Source organism: Dermacentor andersoni, chromosome 3 (assembly GCF_023375885.2).
Source record: "Dermacentor andersoni chromosome 3, qqDerAnde1_hic_scaffold, whole genome shotgun sequence".
Lineage (NCBI taxonomy): Eukaryota > Metazoa > Arthropoda > Arachnida > Ixodida > Ixodidae > Dermacentor > Dermacentor andersoni.
In genome coordinates this window covers 46967612-46989239 of record NC_092816.1, presented here as the reverse complement: position 1 = coordinate 46989239, position 21628 = coordinate 46967612, and the positions used below count along the sequence as shown (strand labels likewise).

The 21628-nt window shown below is 47.1% G+C and overlaps 1 protein-coding gene across 5 annotated transcripts in view; it reads left to right on the top strand.

Annotated features, from left to right (window-relative positions):
- Positions 1 to 21628, top strand: part of dom (domino helicase) — a 135621-nt gene that overhangs the window by 48015 nt on the left and 65978 nt on the right. For all 5 annotated transcript variants that reach the window (XM_055063994.2, XM_055063992.2, XM_055063985.2 and 2 more), the window contains exons 15-23: positions 2322 to 2508; positions 6364 to 6561; positions 7244 to 7616; positions 8669 to 8935; positions 10933 to 11082; positions 13589 to 13674; positions 13783 to 14081; positions 18042 to 18244; positions 18661 to 19027. In XM_055063994.2, coding sequence (XP_054919969.1) covers positions 2322 to 2508; positions 6364 to 6561; positions 7244 to 7616; positions 8669 to 8935; positions 10933 to 11082; positions 13589 to 13674; positions 13783 to 14081; positions 18042 to 18244; positions 18661 to 19027 — 2130 coding nt within the window. The remainder of the gene's footprint in view (positions 1 to 2321; positions 2509 to 6363; positions 6562 to 7243; positions 7617 to 8668; positions 8936 to 10932; positions 11083 to 13588; positions 13675 to 13782; positions 14082 to 18041; positions 18245 to 18660; positions 19028 to 21628) is intronic.

The window sequence follows — 21628 nt, the reverse complement described above, 5'->3', positions numbered from 1 at the left end:
CTTTTTATTTACGCATGTGGCAACATTACCGTTTGATGGAAAGTTGTGGTGCGGTGGAGTTCAGTTTCCTGTGGCATTCTTCGTTCCTTCAGCAGCCAGCCAAACGCACAGCTATCGAGATATGCGATAACTACTTTGCACCCTCGTGAGCTTAGCCAGAAATTGATTTTGGATACCTTGGTAACAAAAGACCATCTTGCTAGCGTTGTACGAGCATAGACTGTGCGCGTTGGTTGCCGCCTATTTAGAAGCAGCCAGGTGGTTGTGCTGGCTCTTTTACTTAAAGCCACAGCATTAAATCTGCGCGACAAAGGGGATTCTTAACGATGGTAGGGGCTGTGGGCAGAAACTGGGATGGTGTTAGGTCAGGCATTCTTATTTCCTGTCTCCTGGATACAGTTGCCAAAAATATTTACAGGCAGCTTCCTTCAAAGTACAAAGCAGCAGCGCGTTAAAGGGACATTAAGGAGAAAAATTATTTCACATGTATTAGCAAATTGCCCTCCTGCAGTACCTAAAATACCACTTTTACCGTGCAGTTACGCTTAGTAAGCTCGAAAAAGCGCAAAAAGGAAAAGACAGTTGACGGCACTACCTTGAAGTTCCCACATCAGCTCGCCCATGTCGTCGTGGATTGGACTGCATCATAGTGAAACTTATTGCCACGAAATTAATGAAATTTGAGTTTCCAAAGAATATTTTATATTATAAACAGACTTAGTGTTGTTTCTCTTGAGCGTTCCTTTAACTAGTGCAACTCTGGAGGATCACCTCACGTGATTGTGACTCGTTCTTTTCATCGATCTCATATCACTCCAGAGGCACTGTAGATAAAACAATGCACCAAGCTAGTGTTTCCGTCTTCCTTTTATACCACTAGTCTGTCCTTCTCATTAGAGAGTTCTATTTATTTATTGAGTAAGCAATCCACAGGCCTGATGCAGATGTAATGATTAACTTTTTAAATTTTGCACTGAACTGGTCTATTTTGTTTTTATCAGTAATTTGATTTTACTAGCCACTTCAGCCAGTTTCGTTAGGTTACGTACGGAAACTTACTGATTGAGGGGTGTCTGTTGGGTGGCCACAGACGCAGGGCGAAGTCCCACGGTGGGATTCGTTTTCAACCTGCTGCTGGTATCAGTCTTTGTCCAACTCCATTCCTCAATTTGCACCAGCAAAGAGTTAGTAAAATCTGTTCAACTGCTTTTTAAGCAGGCTTGCACTTATTGCTTTTAGTAAGAACCAGGGATTTGGAAGTATCATTTACCCTATCCTAACGAGCATGTGGTTTTTATCTGTCAGAAAAAAAAAAGTGGAAAAGTTGCGTGCCTTCAATTTTCCCAAGAAAATGATACCTGCGTAATTTACCTTCACAGCATGCATCTTTATCCACAGTTAAATGTCCATTGTCATCACTGTCAGACAGCTCTTAATTGCTGGCTATGGACCACAACATATCTGTGTTGTTAAATGCATTCAATATTTTGCATTTCTAAAACAACTCAGCCAATAGAATGGTGGCCCATTCCACAACTAACCGCATCGCTATTTAGTGCTGCGACACATGCAAGTCTCCGAAATGTCAAAAGCATGACATGTATATGTTGCTACTAGCTGAGCAGAGAAGAAAGGGGATTAACCGAGGGGCCCGATCTTTATTAGTCATATCATGAGAAGCCGACAAACACATACACCAAGGACAACATGGGGGAAATTACTTGTGCTTAACAAATACAGAAACAATAAATTAATGGAAATTAAAGTGTGTGAACTAACAACTTGCCGCAGATGGCAGGCATAATGCGAAGGTTGTGGGATCGTTCCCCATCTGCGGAAAGTAGTTTTGTCACCCACTTTAATTTCCATTATTGTTTCTTTATTTGTTAAGCACAACTAAGTTCCCCTATGTTGTCCTTGGTGTCAGTATTTGTTGGCTTCTTATAATATGACTACTAGCTGAGCAGGGGAGATAGCATATCTCTTGAACAAAGTTTCGTGTTAAAAGCAGCACGTCATTGTGGCCTACCTACCCGAAACTGTGTGATGACAATGTAAGTGACACTTGCTCGTGACACATGCTGCAATGTGATCTTGCTTTCGTATCCTCTTGTAATGTGCAGGCAGTTTTCGGACCCTTCTTAAAGGGTGGGCACAAACACGTGGGCCTTGGGATCGAGTAAATGCGGTAGCTTGCATGGAACACCCACTTGCCTTCAGCTAGCTGCATGTGTCGTTTGCCCGTACGTGTGTGTGTCGCTCGCAGGGTGAGCAGCGGTCTGGTGGGATGTTGCACAGCTGTGCTGTGTGCGTGTGCGCAGGACAAAGGAGACGCTGGCCACTGGCAACTTCATGAGCGTCATAAACGTGCTGATGCAGCTCCGCAAAGTGTGCAATCACCCCAACATGTTCGAGCCGAGACCCATCGTGTCGCCCTTCCGCATGGAAGGGCTCGTGTATTATACTGCCTCCCGTGTATATGACATCTGTAAATATGACCCATTCAAGGTAAGCAGCAGCAGCAACCTGTGCTTTCCACGCAGTCATTTCTTTCTTTTTCCTGTATTTTGAGAAAAGTTTCGCCTGGCTCTGCTGTCTCAATTAGTCCGCCCCTTGTGGGTGGGATGACATAAACACTAATGCCCTTGGCAGTCAACTGGTGTACGTGATCAACAAACTTGACCCTTTGCTGTTATGCACAATATGCACAATTACCCAGTTTGTGGGTTGTTCCAGTTGGGAGCCATTTCGTGTATCCAGACACCGTGCCGGAAACGCGCACAGATAAACACACGTTAAGTGATACTTTTCGAAAAATTTACTTATTCCTGATGCTTTCAACAGTACTTGAGTGCTGTGGCGTACCGCTCAAAGCAAGTAATATCAAGGTACAACCTCCAAAACCATTTTTCTCAATATTGATTCTCTTGCCTCCTGCTCACCTTGTCCCACTGATTACTTCGAGACTGCTTGATCTACTTACTGTACTTTTTAAAATTCTTTGTTTTAATTCAGTGGCACTGTATTTGCCACTGAATAAGAATTTCGTGGCAAATACATTGCTGTCGAATTAAAAGAGATTTTGTATAGATGCACCAGCCAATTATGTTTGCTCAAAAGCAAACTTTTTCCAGTGTTGGCTTTTTTGAGAACTTGGGGTGCGGAGGCACAGAGGACTGATGCAGCACTGTTTTGTGGATGGAACTTCCACTAACATTTTTGGGTTGTTGGCAAGTATACATTTCTCTCAGCATTTGAATTTGTGCTGAGTAAATGACTTACTCGCTGCGAACAGGGTGAGTGGGCTGCGAGACTTTTTCTGTATTTCAAACGGCCCGTGAAGTATGGCCTCTTGTCCTAGCGTCACTGGAAATCTCAGAGGTTGGCTCTGCCAGGCATTGCCGCCTGCTTTGCAGTCCGTGGCCCACTCGGAGACAACAACACACACTCGCTAACAGCATCTGTAGAGCAGGGTGAAGAGGGTAACACCAGTGAGCTCTGCTTTAGAAAAATTGGTTAAAATTGTCCAAACTGCCCTTTCGCTCCTATTGCAACGCAACATAGCTAAATTTATTCATAATTAGGGCTTGACTCTGACTTACCGCCGTATTCAGAAATGAATCTTCACTTGAAGCTCGCGCTTGACTTAATTTAAATGACGCCTGTCGTGAACGCACCAAAGGAAATGCAATGAGCGTCTTGGGCGCGTTCATACCAGGCGTCATTTATATCAAGTCAAGCATGGGCTTCAAGTTAAGATGCATTTCTGAATACGGAGGTTAGTAGTTGTAGATGGGGCATCACATATCGTTGTAGCTACTACCGTATCTTCGCGCTATTTACACAATGGCATTGGCATTTGTGTCCTATGTTTGTGCTTTTCCTCCTAAAAGAAGTGCAAAGTAAAAGTGGTACATGGGCTGCTTTAGTGAAGTCCTGAGCTATCGCCTTAGACCGACTTTACGGATGCCTTTATGTCCGTTCAGAGATTTTCATAATGTTTGTACATTTGGTGTTTTTCTGCAGATGGCTCATTTTTATGTCCTTTTCAATGTTTTGTTACTGTTCTGGTTGTTGTGCAGCAAGTGCTTAGCACAGCAGTTCTGCAGAGTAGGAGCTGCATGTCCATTGGCATTAGACAGCTAGTGCTATTGATATGTAGGTTTTTAAACTGGCTGTGGTTTCGTTTTTATGGTTCAAAATTGGTCCACACTATTGGGAGAATGGGCTTGATTATATGGCTGATCTAACCAAGTGCAGAGGATGTTTATGCTTGCTGTCACTTCATTTGCCATATTTCACAATTGTTGGCTGCTATTTGTTATTTAAAACAACAACAACAAAAAAACGCCAATAGTAGCAGCTTCTACTCGCAGAGACAGCAATGACGATGACATGTCAACTCACAGAGTAGTTCGCAAGTAAACTTCGCTTTAAGGTGCCCAAAATCGCTTGTAATGCAGCAAGCTGCTGTGCTCAGATGTTCCAATACTGGTTTTTCATACAAGATAAAGATGTCTGTTGGCAAGGCCACCTTTCCCGTGTGCTTGGACGAGTTTTTCTAATACTTGGGACAGAATGCTGACTGTCATTATTGCATCCGACTGTATTGTTGCTGATTGTTTTTGACAAGCTGAGTGCATAGAGCAGTGTTGTAGTTACCATAGAATGACAGTAATGGTGTGGTACAGGTTCTGGCGAGCACCTACACCCGTCGAACTTGGACTGCCTGCATAAAGAGCAGCTGATAGCTTAGAGCCCTGAAACACCTGGACCTTTCTGGCACCACTTTTGGTTGAGAGTGTTGGCTGTTAAGGGGGGAGGCTACCCTGGAGACCGAACTTTTTTATTTTTTAAGATATCCAGATGAATCTTTCAGGGTATGTTCACACCACCGAACTATGAGGAACTGCGAAGTTTCATGAAGATAGGTTTATTAGTTCCAGAGTTATTGAGGTCTAACTAGGTGATTCATGTATATGCCTGAGGAAGAGCCTTGAGAAATGCCAGGACATCGTAGGAAGCTGAAATTCACTGTGATGATCCCTTGATAGATATCCCAGGGGGCTAAAGAGCCCTTTTCTTTAATTTCCGCTCCAAAAAATTTTAAGACAACTTTGAATTTGATGTAGCCAGTAATGACCACATTCATCAAAAATTAATTGCTTATTATAAATTAACTGCGCCAGCTTTCAAAAAAAGAAGCCTGTTACCCCCTGGCAAAGTCATTAAAGAACAGAATAAAAAAAAACGGCATACAAATCTGAAGAGCGGTTCTTGAGATATCGCCTTCCGCAGCACCACTACTAGCGAAAAAATACATTCCGAGAAAACAGGCCTTAAAGTTGAACACATGTGTTTTTTTATTAGAAAGCTCCTGCGGAGCTTCTAATTAGCTCTTGGGGCTCCAGGCACACTCAGTGTGTCGGATTTTCGACTGGCGACAGCCGAAAGCACAGTTTCGCCGCTGAAAAGCGTCTACGCAATCGGCACTCGCTGCGGAAGATCGGAAGTTCGATGCTCGTACAAGACGCATATCGCGCTTTCGCGCACCGAACATCTGCACTGTCTTGGGCTTTGCCGGCATCGCGTGCAGCGAAGAACTAGCAAAAAAAAAAAAGGCTGAGCAAATAATCTAAAAGATAGCGCTAGGCGGTGAACAGCTCGAAAGCAGGCGAGCAAGGGACGCGAGCGCGGCGGGCGCGGCACCAAAAGGAGCAGCCGCCGCCGCCCGCGCAGCAGCCAATGGCAGGCGCGCTTTAGCCCGCGGGATTTGAGCAGCCGCTGCCGCCCGCGCAGCAGCCAATGGTAGGCGCGCTTTACCCCGCGGGATTTGAACGCGCTGCTCCGGCCAATCAGCGCTCCGCATCACATCGCGGGAAAACGTCAATAGCGCCTCAACCGCGCCGACGATGCCACTTTGTAAGGCGACAAAATAGAGACAAAGAATCCACGGTCAAAATGACACCAAGATGGCGAGGGCAGGCCGCATGGTCCGGGAATGGCGCGCGCGCGAAGTTTGACTTCATTTCGGCATTTGCGCGTGTTTTGTGGGCCGCGGTGGCCTCAAAAGTAGCATTTTTTTTTTTTACTTTACGGTTGAATTAGGTGCTGATAATTACAGAACAGGTAGTTTATGAGACATACAACCCAAAAATATGGTTTTTCAAAAATCGACTTTTTCGCGATTTTTCGGTTTTCAAGGGCCGCGTCCCCCCTTAAAGGGCTTAACCCAATGAATGAATGAATGAATCGATCAATCAATCAACCAATCAATCAACCAATCAATCAATCGGTGGATTAATTGTATTTACCCATGTTGCCTTTATTCTACTCACCTCCTCTCCCCACCTGCCTGTGCAGCATGTTAGTTTCTCGGCCCTGAACTTGCTGCTTGCCGATGTGGAGCTGTGTCTGACAGCGTTTGCTGCACACCGCATCAAGAAGTTCCAGACGTCGTGCCACTTTGTCGAAACCATTGAGAGCCACCCGCCCCCACCACCAAGGTGCCCGCCTGGCAAGATCAGGCTGCACATCCGCACGTCGACACCTTCAGCCCAGGTGAGTGCGGTGTTGATGGTCGTGGATTTGGCACTGTCCTCTCGGGTCTAGTAGCTTACTGGTAAAGATGGGCGAGTATGCTATGAAACTTTGTTAATTACCGTATCCACTCGCATAATGATCGCACCTCTGAATTTTGTCGTCAAAGTTCAATTTTTTTCTTGTGTTATGATCGCACCCCGAACTTGCCACAGCGATATGTTGTGTGCCAAGTCTAGCTAATGATGCTCGTGCTTACCATCTGTCGAATGCTGTCAAATGCTACGCGAACGACTCTTGAAGACATACCTAGCGGTCTGCACGCACCAAAACATTCTTAAGCAGATGCTCCATTTCATTCATCACTTTTTTCATGAAGAAAGAAAGAAAAGCTACAATCAAACTTGCCTTGGCTTTATTACTTGCAGGGTTCATAATGGTTTTGACCAACAACAAAAAAGGTGCCTTTCGATTCTTCTCGTCTGCACTCGTGGGCACACAACAAATCGCGAGTGGCAACTATGATGGCCACGTTTACACTCATACGTTAGAAGTGCACCCTATTCATACGCCGACGCTTGTAACACAGCTATTTGCCCACCCTTAGCGGAAACGTGCCACATCAGGATAGTGGTGAAGACAAATGGCACGCTGACCGGCCCAAGTCTCTCTGCTAATGTTTGTTTTCTGCATTCTTTTGCAGTCTGGGGCAGCTCGGGCAGCGTCGCCAATGGTGGCGGCCGGCCATCACGGACCTCACCACCAGAGGCTGGTGGCCGCCTCTGGGGCTCACCACCACGCAGCGGGCATGGTGGTGCGGCCGGGCCACCAGGGGGTGCCGGGCGGCGGGGCCACCTTTGCCATGGCCCGCCACGGGGCCGTACTCTCCCAGGTGCACCACCCTGGTGGCCTGCAGCAGCAGCCGCAGCAGCAGCAACAGCGTCTGGTGGTGGTCTCCACGCCGGGCACCGTGACGCCACGTGCGCACAGCCCAGTGGTGGCGGCTGCCCCTTCCTCTGCAGGCGGAGGAGGGAGCGGCGAGTACATGCTGCAGCTGGTGCAGAAGTCCAACGCCCGTGAGTTCCTAGTCGGCTGTCGCTCCTGCCACGAGCCTTTCCCTCTGAAGGGGCACCAGCTCCCGTGTTCTCAGCCCTGTGATAGCCAGTGTGTATCACACATTGTTGATTTTGATGCCCCTAAGTGTCGATATAACTGCGAGAAACGTTAACACAAATCCCGTGGTTGGTTTTTTTCATAAGCCAGAGTGAAGTTTCAGCTGTGAATAGTTCAAAATGTCGCTAGTAATTACTATTGTAATCAAATTATAATTAGAATAACATTTCTTTTTCACACAAATGTACACTAGAACCTCGTTCATACGTTTTGGGAAGAAATGCAAGAAAAATACTTACTAACCAGCTACAATCCGAAGTCACTAAAAGATTTAGCAGACTCAACTGTAGTTGACGTTTTCGTAATGCAAAGCATTGGTTGAATTGTTGCAGCAGAAGACGCCGCCGTGAGAGGAGATTGTGGGGCCCGAGTGGCTGGAGACGTGCGTTGTCGTTTTTGTAATTTCGGCAAACTCATGTTTGCACTACTCTAATTCAGACTTGAGTCTGCAGCTTCTTTAGGCAGGGTACTTGGTGTGAAGTTTTGATGTGCATGCGTGGCAACAATTGTTGTGGCACGAGAGACTGTTGCTTGGAGAGCTCTTGGGGGCCCAAGCGGCCCTAGACATTGACATATTTTTTATCTTGTGGCCGCCTTTTTTTCCAGCAGTATGTGTGGATAATTTTACAAAAAATTCAGCAAGACACCGTATGGCATCCAAAACGAAGTCCGAAAGAGTTGATCGGTGACTGTAAAATGAATTCTTAGCTCATCGCGGCTATGAGCTACGTCAGCGACAATGCGGCTCGCTCGCCGAAACTGTCGGTGGTGCTCGTTTTCAAATCTATGTTTATTTTGAGTACCTGGAAAATTCAGAATATTTCAATTTGAACCAAAGTGACTGCGTAGGGTAATGTTTGATCAGATATGTGAAAATATTGAGCATTCTTGCAAACCTAGCAAGTAAATTCTGTGTTGTCCAGAATGTTCCATCTTTTGTTATCTTTGGCTGCAGTGGCTGCGGCTGGTGGCCAGCCGGTGATGGGTTCGCCCATCACGCTACAGATCCAGCCGCCGGCCCACGGAACCGGTCCGGCGCGGGTGGCGGTGCCGTTTGGCATCGGTCGCATCGTGCAGACCACAACAGGCCAGCACTTGCTGCTGACGCCTGCCCAGCAGACGCCGCAGACCATGCCCGACGGCACCACGGCTGTGCAGCAGCAGCACCAGACGGTCATGCTGGCCACGTCTGCTGGCCAGACTGTGGTCAGGACTACGACGGGTGAGAGCATACTCTCGCCGTCTGCTACCCTACCTGGGAAGGGCGCCTGAGTCGAATAGAATTTTAATGCCAAGAGCATCCTCTGCTTTGCCAGACCAATTTATTTTCGGCTGCGAGGGAGTACCCGAAAGTGAGCGGAATTATTTCTTGAAGGCTATGTATTTGTTTGTCTTTCAGAAAACAACCTTATCACCTTGAATGTGATAATTAAGGTTACACTTAATGCATTTGTCCAATGTGCAATTCCATTCTTCAAAAAAATTTTTTCAAGCAAGTATGTTTAAGCTTCTCTGTCCTTTCTTTTCCCCCTCACCTCTTGCGCCTCCTGAAATCGCAGTCCTTTAATGTCGTTCTTCATCCGAGGAAACAAAAAAAGTCGCACGGAGTGAGGTTCGCACCCCTTACTCACCTGACCTTGCTCTGTACATTTTTTTTTTGTTTCCTTGAATCTGACCTTGCTTCGTGCGGCATCTTTTTTTGTTTTCTCGAATGAAGAATTATGTGAAAGGACTACAATTTACGACATAGAAAAGATGAGGGAAAAAACGAGAGAGGAGCTAATAGGCCATCAGAACATACCGAGTTTTAAAAATGATTTGAAGAATGGAGTTGCAGATTGGACAAATGTATTCAGTGTAATAGAGAGTACCTTCAAGGTGATAAGGTTGTTCTGTAAAAAAAGCAATACATAGCTTTTTAAAAATAATTCCGGTTACTTTCGGGTACTCCCTTGTGTCTAACCTAACCAAAAATATTTACTGCTCTCATGGGTATGTGTCACTAGGTTTGTGCTGCTCTTCATTGAACCTTTTTGAACTTTTGAACCTTGAACCTTTTGAACCATTGAGCTTGGGTCACTGCGTATGTGTTATCAGGTGCACGCAGCCATAGTGGAAGGGATGTTAGATGGTGCACTGCGTCTGGAGGGAAGCACGGGAGAGCAGCCTGGCTGCTGCTGTACATGCCCCATACATGACGCTTTATGGCTATTTGCTTTCTGGTAAAGTCATTGTAGATGAGTGCTGCTGAATTTTTGTTGTTAGCTGTTGGTGGTGTCTGAATTAAAGCCCCAGCTACGGTTCCCCATGAGAAACAAGAACCAATCCCAAAGACTATGCTTTTGCTTGTGGCATGTGCCAGAGGGTGATTTGCTGGAGCCGGTAACATGTCATGGCCGCCATATTTTAGGTACCACCTTATGCAGTCAAGCCTTGTTTTGTTTTAAGTCATATCCAAATTGGCGAATACCTTCGTTATACCAGATATTTATTGCAAACATACATGCTGATATAAGAAAAAGAAAGAATAAAGAGAGAAAGAGAGAGGTCTTTGCAAAGGAAATGCGAGAGTGATGCCTCTGATAATCCAGCACACACTTTCCTGTTGGTTTTGATGGCCTGTTGATGATTTGCTACATTGGTATGTGTCATGGGAGCAGCAGTAAGCTAACGTATTTATGTCGTACGTAGCAGCCGCCGGTGTAGAACTCCTCTGCTGTTCGTGCCAGTCCAGCACATAAGTTTCGGGAACTCCGAACACCCGTGATGCGACCCGATTTTCGTCCGTCTCCGCACATGTGATCACTTTCCTTTTAATTGCGGCATAATGATGAACTCGACATGTCTTTGCAGTCAGCACTTCCATGCTGTTGGAGCAAACGCAGAAAAACGGAAATATGGGCGGTGCACTAACGTAAAACAAAGGAAAGATTGCCTAAGCACACGTACCACAGCTAGGCTCGAAGCGACTACGAGGTGGCCATTTTGAATTGCCGATGGCGATGTGGTAACGCTGATTTACGGTCGTACTCGATTCTAACGTGCACGCAATTTTTGGACCCGTTTTATTGAAAAAAATGTGCGCGTTTGATTAGAGTAAATACGGTAATCAAACGATGTTTAGTATGTTTTGGCTACTAGTCTTTTTCGCATTCTGATGTTAGCAGCCCTGCGAGTGTTCTGTGCCTCATGCTTTTGTCTTGTGCCGCCGTCTCGCAGCGCTGAGCCAGATGGGACGGGTTGTGACCAGTGCTGCGGGCAGTCCTGCTTCAACTCAAGTCTCGACCATCGCTGGCGCAAAGCCAGTTGTGCGTGTCGCACCTATGAATGTGAACAGTCAGGCAACGCACGCAGGAGCGACGAAAACTGGTAGGTTGTGTGAGAGTGGATCTACATCACAACAGGGGTGCAGAGTGTTCCAGTGCAACTTTGCTGGACCGCTTGAACTTGCATGTTTTTCTGTATAATTTTTTTTAAATAATTTTTTATAGTGTGTGTGTGTGTGTTCCATCTGTGCATTTAGATTTATGGAGTGTGTAGTAAGGCACGAGGGAAAGAAATTTGTATTGAAGCTATGGGGCAAGAAAATTACCTTCTGAGGGCAAAATTCATTTATGGCATGTTAGAAAATACTCACAAAGAAATTAAAAAGTCACAAATATGGTCTTAATTGCCTACAAGTGCTGGTTGTAAACGAGAAATACTTCTCTGTCGAAATAGAGGATTCATCATGATTGGGGTGATGGAGAAAAGTGAATAGTGTACGAAAGTACAGTTAAATCTTGATATAAAGAAGTTGTTCTTGCAGTGAAGAACTCTAAATTGAAAATTTTGGTAATTTGAGGGTTTTAGAGTTTATCAGCAAAAATTAATTTCACCAACAGTTCCCAGAACATTCCTTGTGGATAGTACTGTATTTACTCGCATAATGAACATACTTACTTTTCCTAAATATATGTGCAAAGTTGGGGGGTTGCATTCATGACTGTTGCATTCACACCCGTTGAGCGCCATATCAGATGCTGAATTGTACCGTGTGTCCCCTACTTCACGGCAGCAAGTTCAGGGTGCAATCATTATGTGATAAAAAGAAGATAAACACTTCTTGATTGGAAAAGTGGGGGCTGCGCTCATTATGCGAATGCATTCATTATGCAAGTAAATATGGTATCTGGTGAGTAATCACTTACAAACAAATTGCAAGGTGGTCGGGCCATGATAGCGGGATTATGAGCGCCAGCACACGCCGTGCAGATTGTGCCAAGAGCAATGCTTCAGCATGGCTCCCGGCACCTGAGATTACTTGAATAAATGGGCGCTATGAAGGCGCGGACTAAAGGAGGAACATGTACGACGGACAAGGCGCTACTTCCAACTAAATGTTTTCTTGAAGAAACAGATTTTATATAGATACAACCTAGAATAGCACCACCGTGACATCACGATAGTGCCTTGTCCGTCGTACATGTTCCTCCTCCAGTCCGCGTCTCCGTAGCGCTCATTTGTTCCAAGTATGCAAAACCAACTTGCCCACATCAAGTTTCTGCTGCACTCGAGGTTAGCGTTTTGCATTGTGTGGTGCTGTAAATTTGGGAGTACATGGCCGACCGCACTTAATACTAGCGGCCTTCATCAGACAGTGCCCATGAATTGAAAACAAAAGGGGAAAAAGGTGTGGATATTTATTCTGAGCGAGAGAGAGAGAGGAGGGGGAGGGAGAGGGAGGGAGAGAAAAATGCCGCAGCTTCAACATAAAGACAGAGTGTTGATGGCGATAGCAAAGAGACAGCTACACGAAGTAAGGTTCGTAGTTTTATCGGTGCCACTCGCGTTCATACAAAGGTCACGCCATGATCAAGAACACCCACTGTTGCAGTCCTAGCAAATGCTCAATTCAATTTAGAGTTTTTCACTGCAAGAACAACTTCTTTATATCAAGATTTAACTGTACTTTCGTACACTATTCACTTTTCTCCATTTGATTTTTAGCAATGCACTGTGCTTCAGAAGCTTGAGATTATGTGACCACTAACACTAAACGTACGGGAACGAAAAGCTAATGAAGGCACCAACCATTGTGGCTAGGCCTTTGCATTGGCGAAAGATTTGCTCCAAGATACGGTGCATATAACAAGGATAGAGGAGAAAATATGCGCTCGCTAGGGAGAGGGGGTGGACAGGCGTGTGTCTACTTCCCCACTGCCCTTGTTCTGAAGGAATGGGCTCTCATGTTTCTTCGAGCTGTGGCGTGCCCTACGGCCTCCGCAAGTTGTTATGCAGGAAATGGCACAGCGTTGTTTCTTGCATACTTTGTCCCGGCACGTGCGCTTCGACGACGTTTTTGCCGCTCAAACTTTTCGTGCAGAGGGACGCTTGCAAATGAGTTATTTCTTGGCGAACATTTTATAGCTTTCCTTTTGCTAGGTTTACCAGCCTGTATGGCTCCAAGTACATGCTTGAAATGGACAAAAACTTTGTTAAATTGAAACCATGTCGCGTAGTTACTTCGCTAGATCTCGGGAGGGGGGAGATGGGTGGGAACACTGTTTTTAATGGAACTACTATCGAGAAACAAAAATAGTTTGTTGCATTGAAAGTTTTGTTACATGGCGACTTTCGTTAAATCGCAGTTTGTTACGTCGAGGTTTGAGTGTAATACGAATTCAGCTTCTGTGCCTGACTGGCAGCTTCTCTGCACTGCACAGTTACTTCATGTAGCACTTGACAGTGCTCATGAAAGTGCAGACTAATGGAAAAAAAAAAATCTCTTAACTTTGCTTTATGCGGAAGCATATACAGTAGCTCTGACATCATGTGATGCATATCCTGTCCTACTTGATTGTTTTTTAAAGTACGTGTCATTCCTTCTTTGCAGTAAATGCAAAGACGACTGTCGTTGCTTCTGTGAAGTCATCTGGTGCTACAAGTGAGTCTTCCAGCCAAAGAAGCCCATTTTACCTGGTGAGTTTGTTGGTGGCGAATTCTAGGGGGTGCGTTGTAATTGGCCCGGCTGCCCCGTCAACCCAACTGAACCAATGAACTCTCGCCCCCTTTCTTCTTGGCCCGCAGGACACTCTCGAAAGCCGGCGGAGGCAGCAGCGACGTGAGAAGCTTCGCCTTTTGGGGCACACGAATGCGTTGCGCTGTGCGGCCTGCCCCACGTACGGTCGGGACCTGGTGGAGGCAGTGACGGTTGTGCACGACACGCGACCCGTGGTGCGCAGCCCTTGGGGCGGAACGGGATACGTGGCCTGCCTCAATGCACCGTCCCAGGGAGAAACGCAGCTGTGGCGGTACACACGGACACTGCGGTCGTTGGTGCGCACACCTCCACAGCTGCTTGACGAGCTCAGGGACATGATTGACAGGTGCGCAGTGTCACTCACTTGAGTGGTGCTTTTTTGTGTTGGCGATACTAGCTTATGTTTATCGATGCTGCATTCTACACCGAATGTGGCTTGTGTGGTCGTCTTGAGGTTTGTACGCTGGTTGTGAGACGTGCGTTTAGTAGCATGGCCGGAGAAGCCTTTGTGTGCCAGCAGCCCGAGTGCTGCTCTCGGGTGTTTTCGCACCGATGTTAATGCAGTTGTGCTTGCCAGCGTGGTGCGTAGAACATTGGCAAGTGGCACAGCTAAGGGTGTTTTTTGTGACTAATATTCTAGAGAGCCACTCAATGTACAGTTTCTCTATTGCTTTCAATGACAATCAAATCAACAGCAACAGCTGGCTGTTCTGTTTGAACTCTTTGTTGTGTTTGTGTTTATGAACTACAGGAGTGTTCAAGAGTGGCAGCTTTGAGTTGGCGGTCATCGCAGGGCAATCTGCTTGCCTCCTGGTTATCTCATATACAGCAGAACCTCATTGATACGTTTGGGGGGAAAAATGCAAGGAAAAACATAGTAAGCGGGAAAACATGCGATCCAAAGTAGCCAAAAAATTGGACAGACTCAACTATTGTTGACACCTACGCAATGCGAAGCATCTTGCGGATCGTTGTGGCACGAGACACTGACGGGCTTCGAGCTCGTGGTGCTCCGGTAGCCTGAGATGCGTTTCGTTGTTTTCCTATGCGTGGTGTTTTTAAGAGAGCAACGGGAAATCGTAACGAAAGTTAGCTGGTAGGTTACGCTGGATGCTGCCGAAGTGAGGCGGGATGTCCACATTGCGCTGCCTGCAGCAGGCAACGGGAGGCATGTTTGGATTATGACCTACTAAATGTGTGCAGTAAGCTACCAGTGGCACTATGCGCCATGCGCTGTAAAACAGGTAGGTGAAGATTCTTATTGCAGTAAGTTTGGTGGCGATGGCTGTGAATGCGGTGTACATTGACCCGGGCGGAGATTTGCTGGAACTGGAATAAGAAACAGCGCACAGTTGTTTTCACATGAGATGGGATGGCTGTATACTGTTCTCAGTCGCGTGCACCTCGTGCCTTTTCTTGTTTACACGGGATCTAACGGCCAGAAAACGTATACAGTTGCCGACCGATTTTCCGGACTCCAAAAATTCGGACATGCCCGATTATGCGGTCAGCTTCGCGGCACCGCCGTTCTCCCCATAGACCATAATGTATAACAACTGCCGAAAGTTCGGACACCTTGCAACCTCTCGTCGGATTTTTCGGACACTCCTTGAGCCAACTCGATCGACGGCATCATGCACCGACTCTGACCGGCGCATAGTTCGACTTGCTGAACGCCATTTTTGTTTTGAACGGAGCCTCCTTGCTGCCCCACGAAGTGGCACTACTGGAAATCCCCGCTCATCATCATCGTTTCTGCCTGGTTCGATAGAGTGGCCGTACAGCAGTTCCGGTTTCAGCTTAGTAAGCCATGTCAAGACAATCCAGCAGCTGATTTGTTTGTTTCGCGCGACGCTGCGAACAGGCCGCGTTTTTCGTTTGTGCGACTGGTGTCGTCACGGTGGTGTTTGCTTTGTGTGCTGTGTCGAGGTTTCGGTGTTCCAACGCGGCGTACGGAAACATGGCGTCGAGTGTCTAATGGCGCCGACAGTGCCCGCGCAGACTGCGCTGGGGAATGCCGGCAAGCGGGTGCCGGGAGGCCTAAGATTTGTCGCCTTCCGATGTGCTCCCTACTGACGCGCAAAATATTCTGCCGAGACCTGCGCAGTGGTTGCATTGCGATTCCCGACACCGTCTCATTTGACAGTTTCACAGGTGCTGACATTGCTGTACTGACATGCGCAGAACTCGACGACGGCGAGATCATTCGTCAGGTTTCTGCTGCACCCATTCTCTATGCTGCACCGCCGGACGATGACTCCGAGTCGGAAGATGACGCACCATGTGCTACGCTGCCGTCGCATGCGGAGCGTGCACAAGCAGTGACTGTGCTTTCAGCCGCCTATAGTGACCGTGCGACCCTCTCCGAGATTCAGGCTTATCTGATTGCGCGTAAACGGAACAGCGTGCAACGGCGCACTCACGATTTCTTCAAGCCTAATGCCGAGCCCGAATAAGTGCGTGGAAATAAAGGATATCATTTTTTTTTTCTTAATCTGCTTTTTCGGACACCTGTTTATTCGGACATTTCCGCAGTCCCCGTGAGGTCCGAATAAACGGTCGGCGACTGTACTACCACAGTCTGCAGCAGTGAATGGGGGTGTGTTTCAGTTATCGCCTAGGAAAAGTGTAAGCTGCGATACGCTTCCAACGGCACCACGCGCTGTGAAACAGGTAGGTGATGATGCTTACCACAATAGGATTGGTGGTCATAGCCGTGAATGCCATGTGCGATGATCCCGCAGTAGATTTGCTGGTACCGAAATGAGAAACTGAGTGTGTGCCGGCATTTTCATGTGAGACAGGCAGGTGAGTATTGTGGCGAAGCTGCCGCGGCAGCGGGCAGCTATACCGTATTTACTCGCATAATGATTGCACTCGCATAATGATCGCACCCCTGAATTTTGTCGTCAAAATTCGATTTTTTTAATTTCCCGTGTAATGATCGCACCCTGAACTTGCCGCAGCGATATGCCGTGTGCCAAGTCTAGCTAATAATGATCGCGCTTACCATCTGTCGAATGCTACGCGAACGACTCGTCTGCACGCACCAAACATTCTTAAGTAGATGCCTCATTTCATTACTTTCATCACTTTCCGCACTTCCATGGCAAAAAGACGTACAACCAAACTTGCCTTTATTATGTGTAGGCTTTGTAATGGTTTTGGTCAACAAAAACAAAAAAGGCTCCTTTCGGTTCATTTCATCTGCACTCGTGAGCACGCAACAAATCACTCGCGGCAATCATAGTAGCCACGTTTACACTGATACGTTAAATGTGTACCCTATTCATACGCCGACGCTTTTAACACAGCTAAGATATTCGCCTACCCTTAGCGGAAACGTGCCGTGTTAGGATAGTAGTGAAGACAGATGCCGCAGTTTCCGCAGCACGCCGGCCATGTGTTTCTATGTCACTGGCAGCTAAGCATGCCCATCTCTGTTTCTGTCCCCTCAAAGTGGACATGGCTACATTATTGCCACAAACTTGCCGATGTTAACGATATTATTCATTACTGATACGGAAGAAACTGTTTCAATGCACGTAATGTACTTACGAGAAGAAAAAAAAAGATCGCGTTCGGCGCGTTCGGCTTGCTCCGCCGGCCGCCATTTTTGTTTTGGTGTCCCGCTCCCGCATCCCGCAGCAAACGCGGGACGAAAAAAAATTTTTTTTTTCTCGCGGGAAATTTAACCCGCGTAATGATAGCACCCCTGAATTTGCGTCAATTTTTCTGACAAAAAAGTGCGATCATTATGCAGTAAATACGGTATGCTGTTCTCGATTGTCCGCGCGGTGCGCCTTGTTTACACGGGATCTAGTGACCAGTAAACATTGTACGATCCCGCTTTGGCGACGTACTGAATGTTGGTGTCAGAAAATCATGTCTTCCGGGAATGTATGAAGCGGTAAAAATTGAGTGTAACTCTTTTGGCTTATTTTTTGTGTTGTCGATTGCTAATGTTTGCGCCGGGAAAACGTATGTAATAGCAACGTATCAACGAGGTTCTACTAACCACCTTTTTGGGTTGGCCACCCCAAAAAGGTGCTGGTCCCCGGTTCAATCACTGAATCATGATAAATTTTTCTTCAACTGCGAAACAAGAAACTCGTACAAATTTTCTTGTAGCTTTGTGCTACTTTCAAGAAATTACCCTTCTTGCTTTCATAAAATTGAGATACCTCAGGTGCTGTGATCACTCAGCTGCTCACTATGTTTATATAAATATGTGAGCATTTAGAAATTCTGCTCGCCAAGCGGCTTTGAAGTCATCCCTTCCGTCCTGCTTTGCTTTGGCATGCAGGTTTGTTTTCTCAGTGCCCAAGGTGACCGCTTCACGGATCGAGATGCGCGTGTCACATCCGTCACCATCCTCCATCAATGCCGAAAGGGTCCTTGAGGAGCGACTCAGGGACGAGTTGGGTCCGAGGTGCGCCTTTCTGCACCCCGTCATGTGCAGCCTGCAGACGCAGTTTCCGGAGCTGCGGCTAATACAGTACGACTGTGGTAAGAATTGCCTTTTTAAATTTTAATGTAGTCGGTACACTGCTAGCATAAATTGAAGTGTAGGTAGGTTTTGATTATTGGAGGCAGATGTTATGCCTATTTGAAGGCAACATGACATCAGTGTACGGCCACTCATTAAACACCTGCAGCGGTACAGCATTACGTCAGAGCCTGAATTACACTAATGTTATGCCAGTGACTGCTGAAGTAGAATATGCTGTGCTTTATTTTACAATTTTTTTCATGTTTGGATCTGTTGACGTGGTTGCCTTCGGGTAGTAGGGCCACATAAAAGTATATTCTCTTGGAACAGAATGTCAGTTATGCAGTAGCGGTTACAGTTACTTGAATTTCAAAACAGCACAGATCTAATTACATTGCTTGAATGGCACCGTCTTCCTTGCCGTGTGTTGCAGGCAAACTCCAGGTTCTGGACAAGCTGCTCTGGCAACTGCGGGGCGGCCAGCACCGAGTACTGATCTTCACCCAGATGACGCGCATGCTAGACGTCCTCGAGCAATTTCTGAACTACCATGGCCACACGTACCTGCGGCTGGATGGCAGCACGCGCGTGGACCAACGACAGGCTCTGATGGAGCGCTTCAACGCCGACCGACGCATCTTCTGCTTCATCCTGTCCACCCGGTCGGGAGGTATCGGCGTCAACCTGACGGGAGCCGACACGGTGGTCTTCTACGACTCGGACTGGAACCCCACCATGGACGCCCAGGCCCAGGACCGGTGCCACCGCATTGGCCAGACGAGAGACGTCCACATCTACAGGCAAGTTGGTGTTGTGTCTGGGCCATTTATTTATTGAATACCTCAAGGGGCCCCTGGGCAGGGGTGATACATGTGGGTGTAGGCAGGACATTGCTGACAGTAGAACTTACGTAGGACGACTTGAGTTTCTTCAAAAGCATTCTTGAGATATAGGAACAGAATTCCAATCCTTGGCTGTGCATAGAAGAAATGGCTGGTGGTATGATATCGGGCAAGAGGCAGGAACACAGCAATTGAACAGCTGTTGCATGAGCTAACATGTGCTCGTGTGATAACCTGTGAATCTGCACATGACTAATGAAACGAAAACCATATAAAAAAGGCAGAGCCAGGAACATTACAGCCGGAAGCAAGGGTAGGAAGATGTATTTGTTCCCCTAATGTTGAGATGCCACTATTGCATGAACAGTCGCAAAGAATGAATTGAGTAGCTCAGTTCTGAGCTGTTTTGAGTGTTCTAATTTGAGTAGTTTGGTATGGGCACCAGCAATTACCTTGGAACTTTCAACTAGTCGTGTATAAAAGCCGATGCGCTTAACCCGCAGATCGGATTTCAACAATCGCCAACTGTGCTTTTTTGTTGCTATCGTTGTACTTTGAGTGTAGCCTGTCTTTGTGGGCACAGGTTCGCTGAATAGAGAATTAGTTTTGTGATTCACAGTTTTACTACTGTGTTCTTCGCCATCACTGCAACGTGACAACTTACTTAACCGAATTAGAAATAAAGGGAACAGTACTCTGGTCGTTAAAGTGAAATAGGTTAAACTTTTTGGAATGAAATTGCTGGCTAGTGTCAAGGGTGACCTGCCAGTGCTTGAAAATTCCTTTTTTTTTTTTTTTTTTTTTTTTTCAGATATAGAAAAGTGGTTCCATTCAGTCGTCATTGTTATGGATGTGAAAGGTTTCTAACAAAAGTGAAATATCTTCTGTAAATGTTTAGAAAATATTTCTCTGTGTTTGCCTGTCTTACTGTGCTGGCTTGTCCCATTAAGGGGGGACGCGGCACTTGAAAGACGAAAATCGGCCCGAAAACCGCATTTTCAATCTCTTCATTTTCGCGTTCCCGAGACCCTTCTGCACCGACCTGCAACTTTTGGTTTCAAAATTACGCTTATTTTATGAGTTATAAGAGATCAAAACTGCGAATCCGCGCACGCGGACCTTTAAATTGAAGTCTAAACTCACCTATTTCAAGCATCCGTAGCCCGCGAACTACGCGCTCAACCGCCGCCATTTTGGTCTTGTTTGAAAGCTCCTGTTTCTAGCGTTTCATTTTTTTCCTGTAAGCAACCCTGCTCACCACGCGAGAGCGAGAAAACCAACGACAAAATAATGCGCAGCGTGTGCGTCTATTGGTTGGTTGGCGCACGTGACCAAAATGGCAGTTTGTGATTGGCTAGGGAAGCTTGTGTTGCCAACGCCGCCTCTAGTTTTACATACATGCCGCCATTATGAAAAGGTTTTTCGCTTGCGAACGTGTGTTCTCCCTAACGTGATCGTGCGGTTGACTATGCCAGGCGGTGCGAAGAAGTTCTGATCTCTGCATGCTTTCGGCTGTACACGAAAGAAAGGCAGGGGCAGAAAGCGTGTTGGAGCTGATACTGCGCCGCAGGAGCATGTGAGGAACAATCGGGCCCTGACATCGCCTGATAACGCCGTCGTGACCGAGGACGCTTCCCCCCAAAACGTGCACTGTGTGGACTCCGGCCGTGTAAGCGTAAACGCCGATGTTATCGGCGACAGCGCTGTTCGTGGGATTGCTTCCCCTGACAGCGTGGACTCTGTTATGATAACCAGCGATGCTATCGGCAACTGCGAGGTGCGCGAGGACGCTTGCCGTGACAACAAGCGCGATGTTGACTCCGGCCGCGTGAGAGTAGACTCCGATGTTATTGGTGTCGGAGAAGTGCGCGAGGCGCGTGCCCGTGAAAAGGCCGCACTTGAGGGGCTTTCCTCGGTACCGGCAACGGCACGGAAGGTTGAGCCTTTCGCAAAGGCGAGCGGTGCAGCGACTGCGTCAGCGTCAGATCAGCCTACCGCTCCTTACATTATAGTGAACCTGAACTCCCTCAACTTGCTCCTTCAAGTTCTGCGATGTGAAACGTGCAACGAACCAGCGCAAGTAGTAAGGGGTGATTGCGACTACGGCCTCGCAGCGAAGCTGACTGTTGTGTGCAATAATTGTGGAGACATCGCGGCCGGATGGAGCTCGCCCCGAGTTGATGGCAAGAAGACGTGCAACCCATTCGACATCAACCTCTTGGCTACGCGAGCGATGATGTCTACTGGAAATGGCCAGACAGCCATGAATGATGTATTTGCGGCAATGGGATTGTCCCACCGTGGGATGCATCACCGGACTTATCAGCGCCACTTGAAGCAAACGTTGAAACCTGCTGCCACGCAAGCGGCCGAGGTCGCTATGAGCCAGTGTGCACAGAAAGTGGCCACACTGTATGAGGACCTATGTTTTGGTCATAGAGGTAACATAGCAGTGTGCTATGACGGCACTTGGATGACTCGCGGTCACTCCTCTCACATAGGCGTCGGTGCTGTCGTAGAGCTCTTCACAGGGTACGTGCTGGACTATGTTGTGCTCTC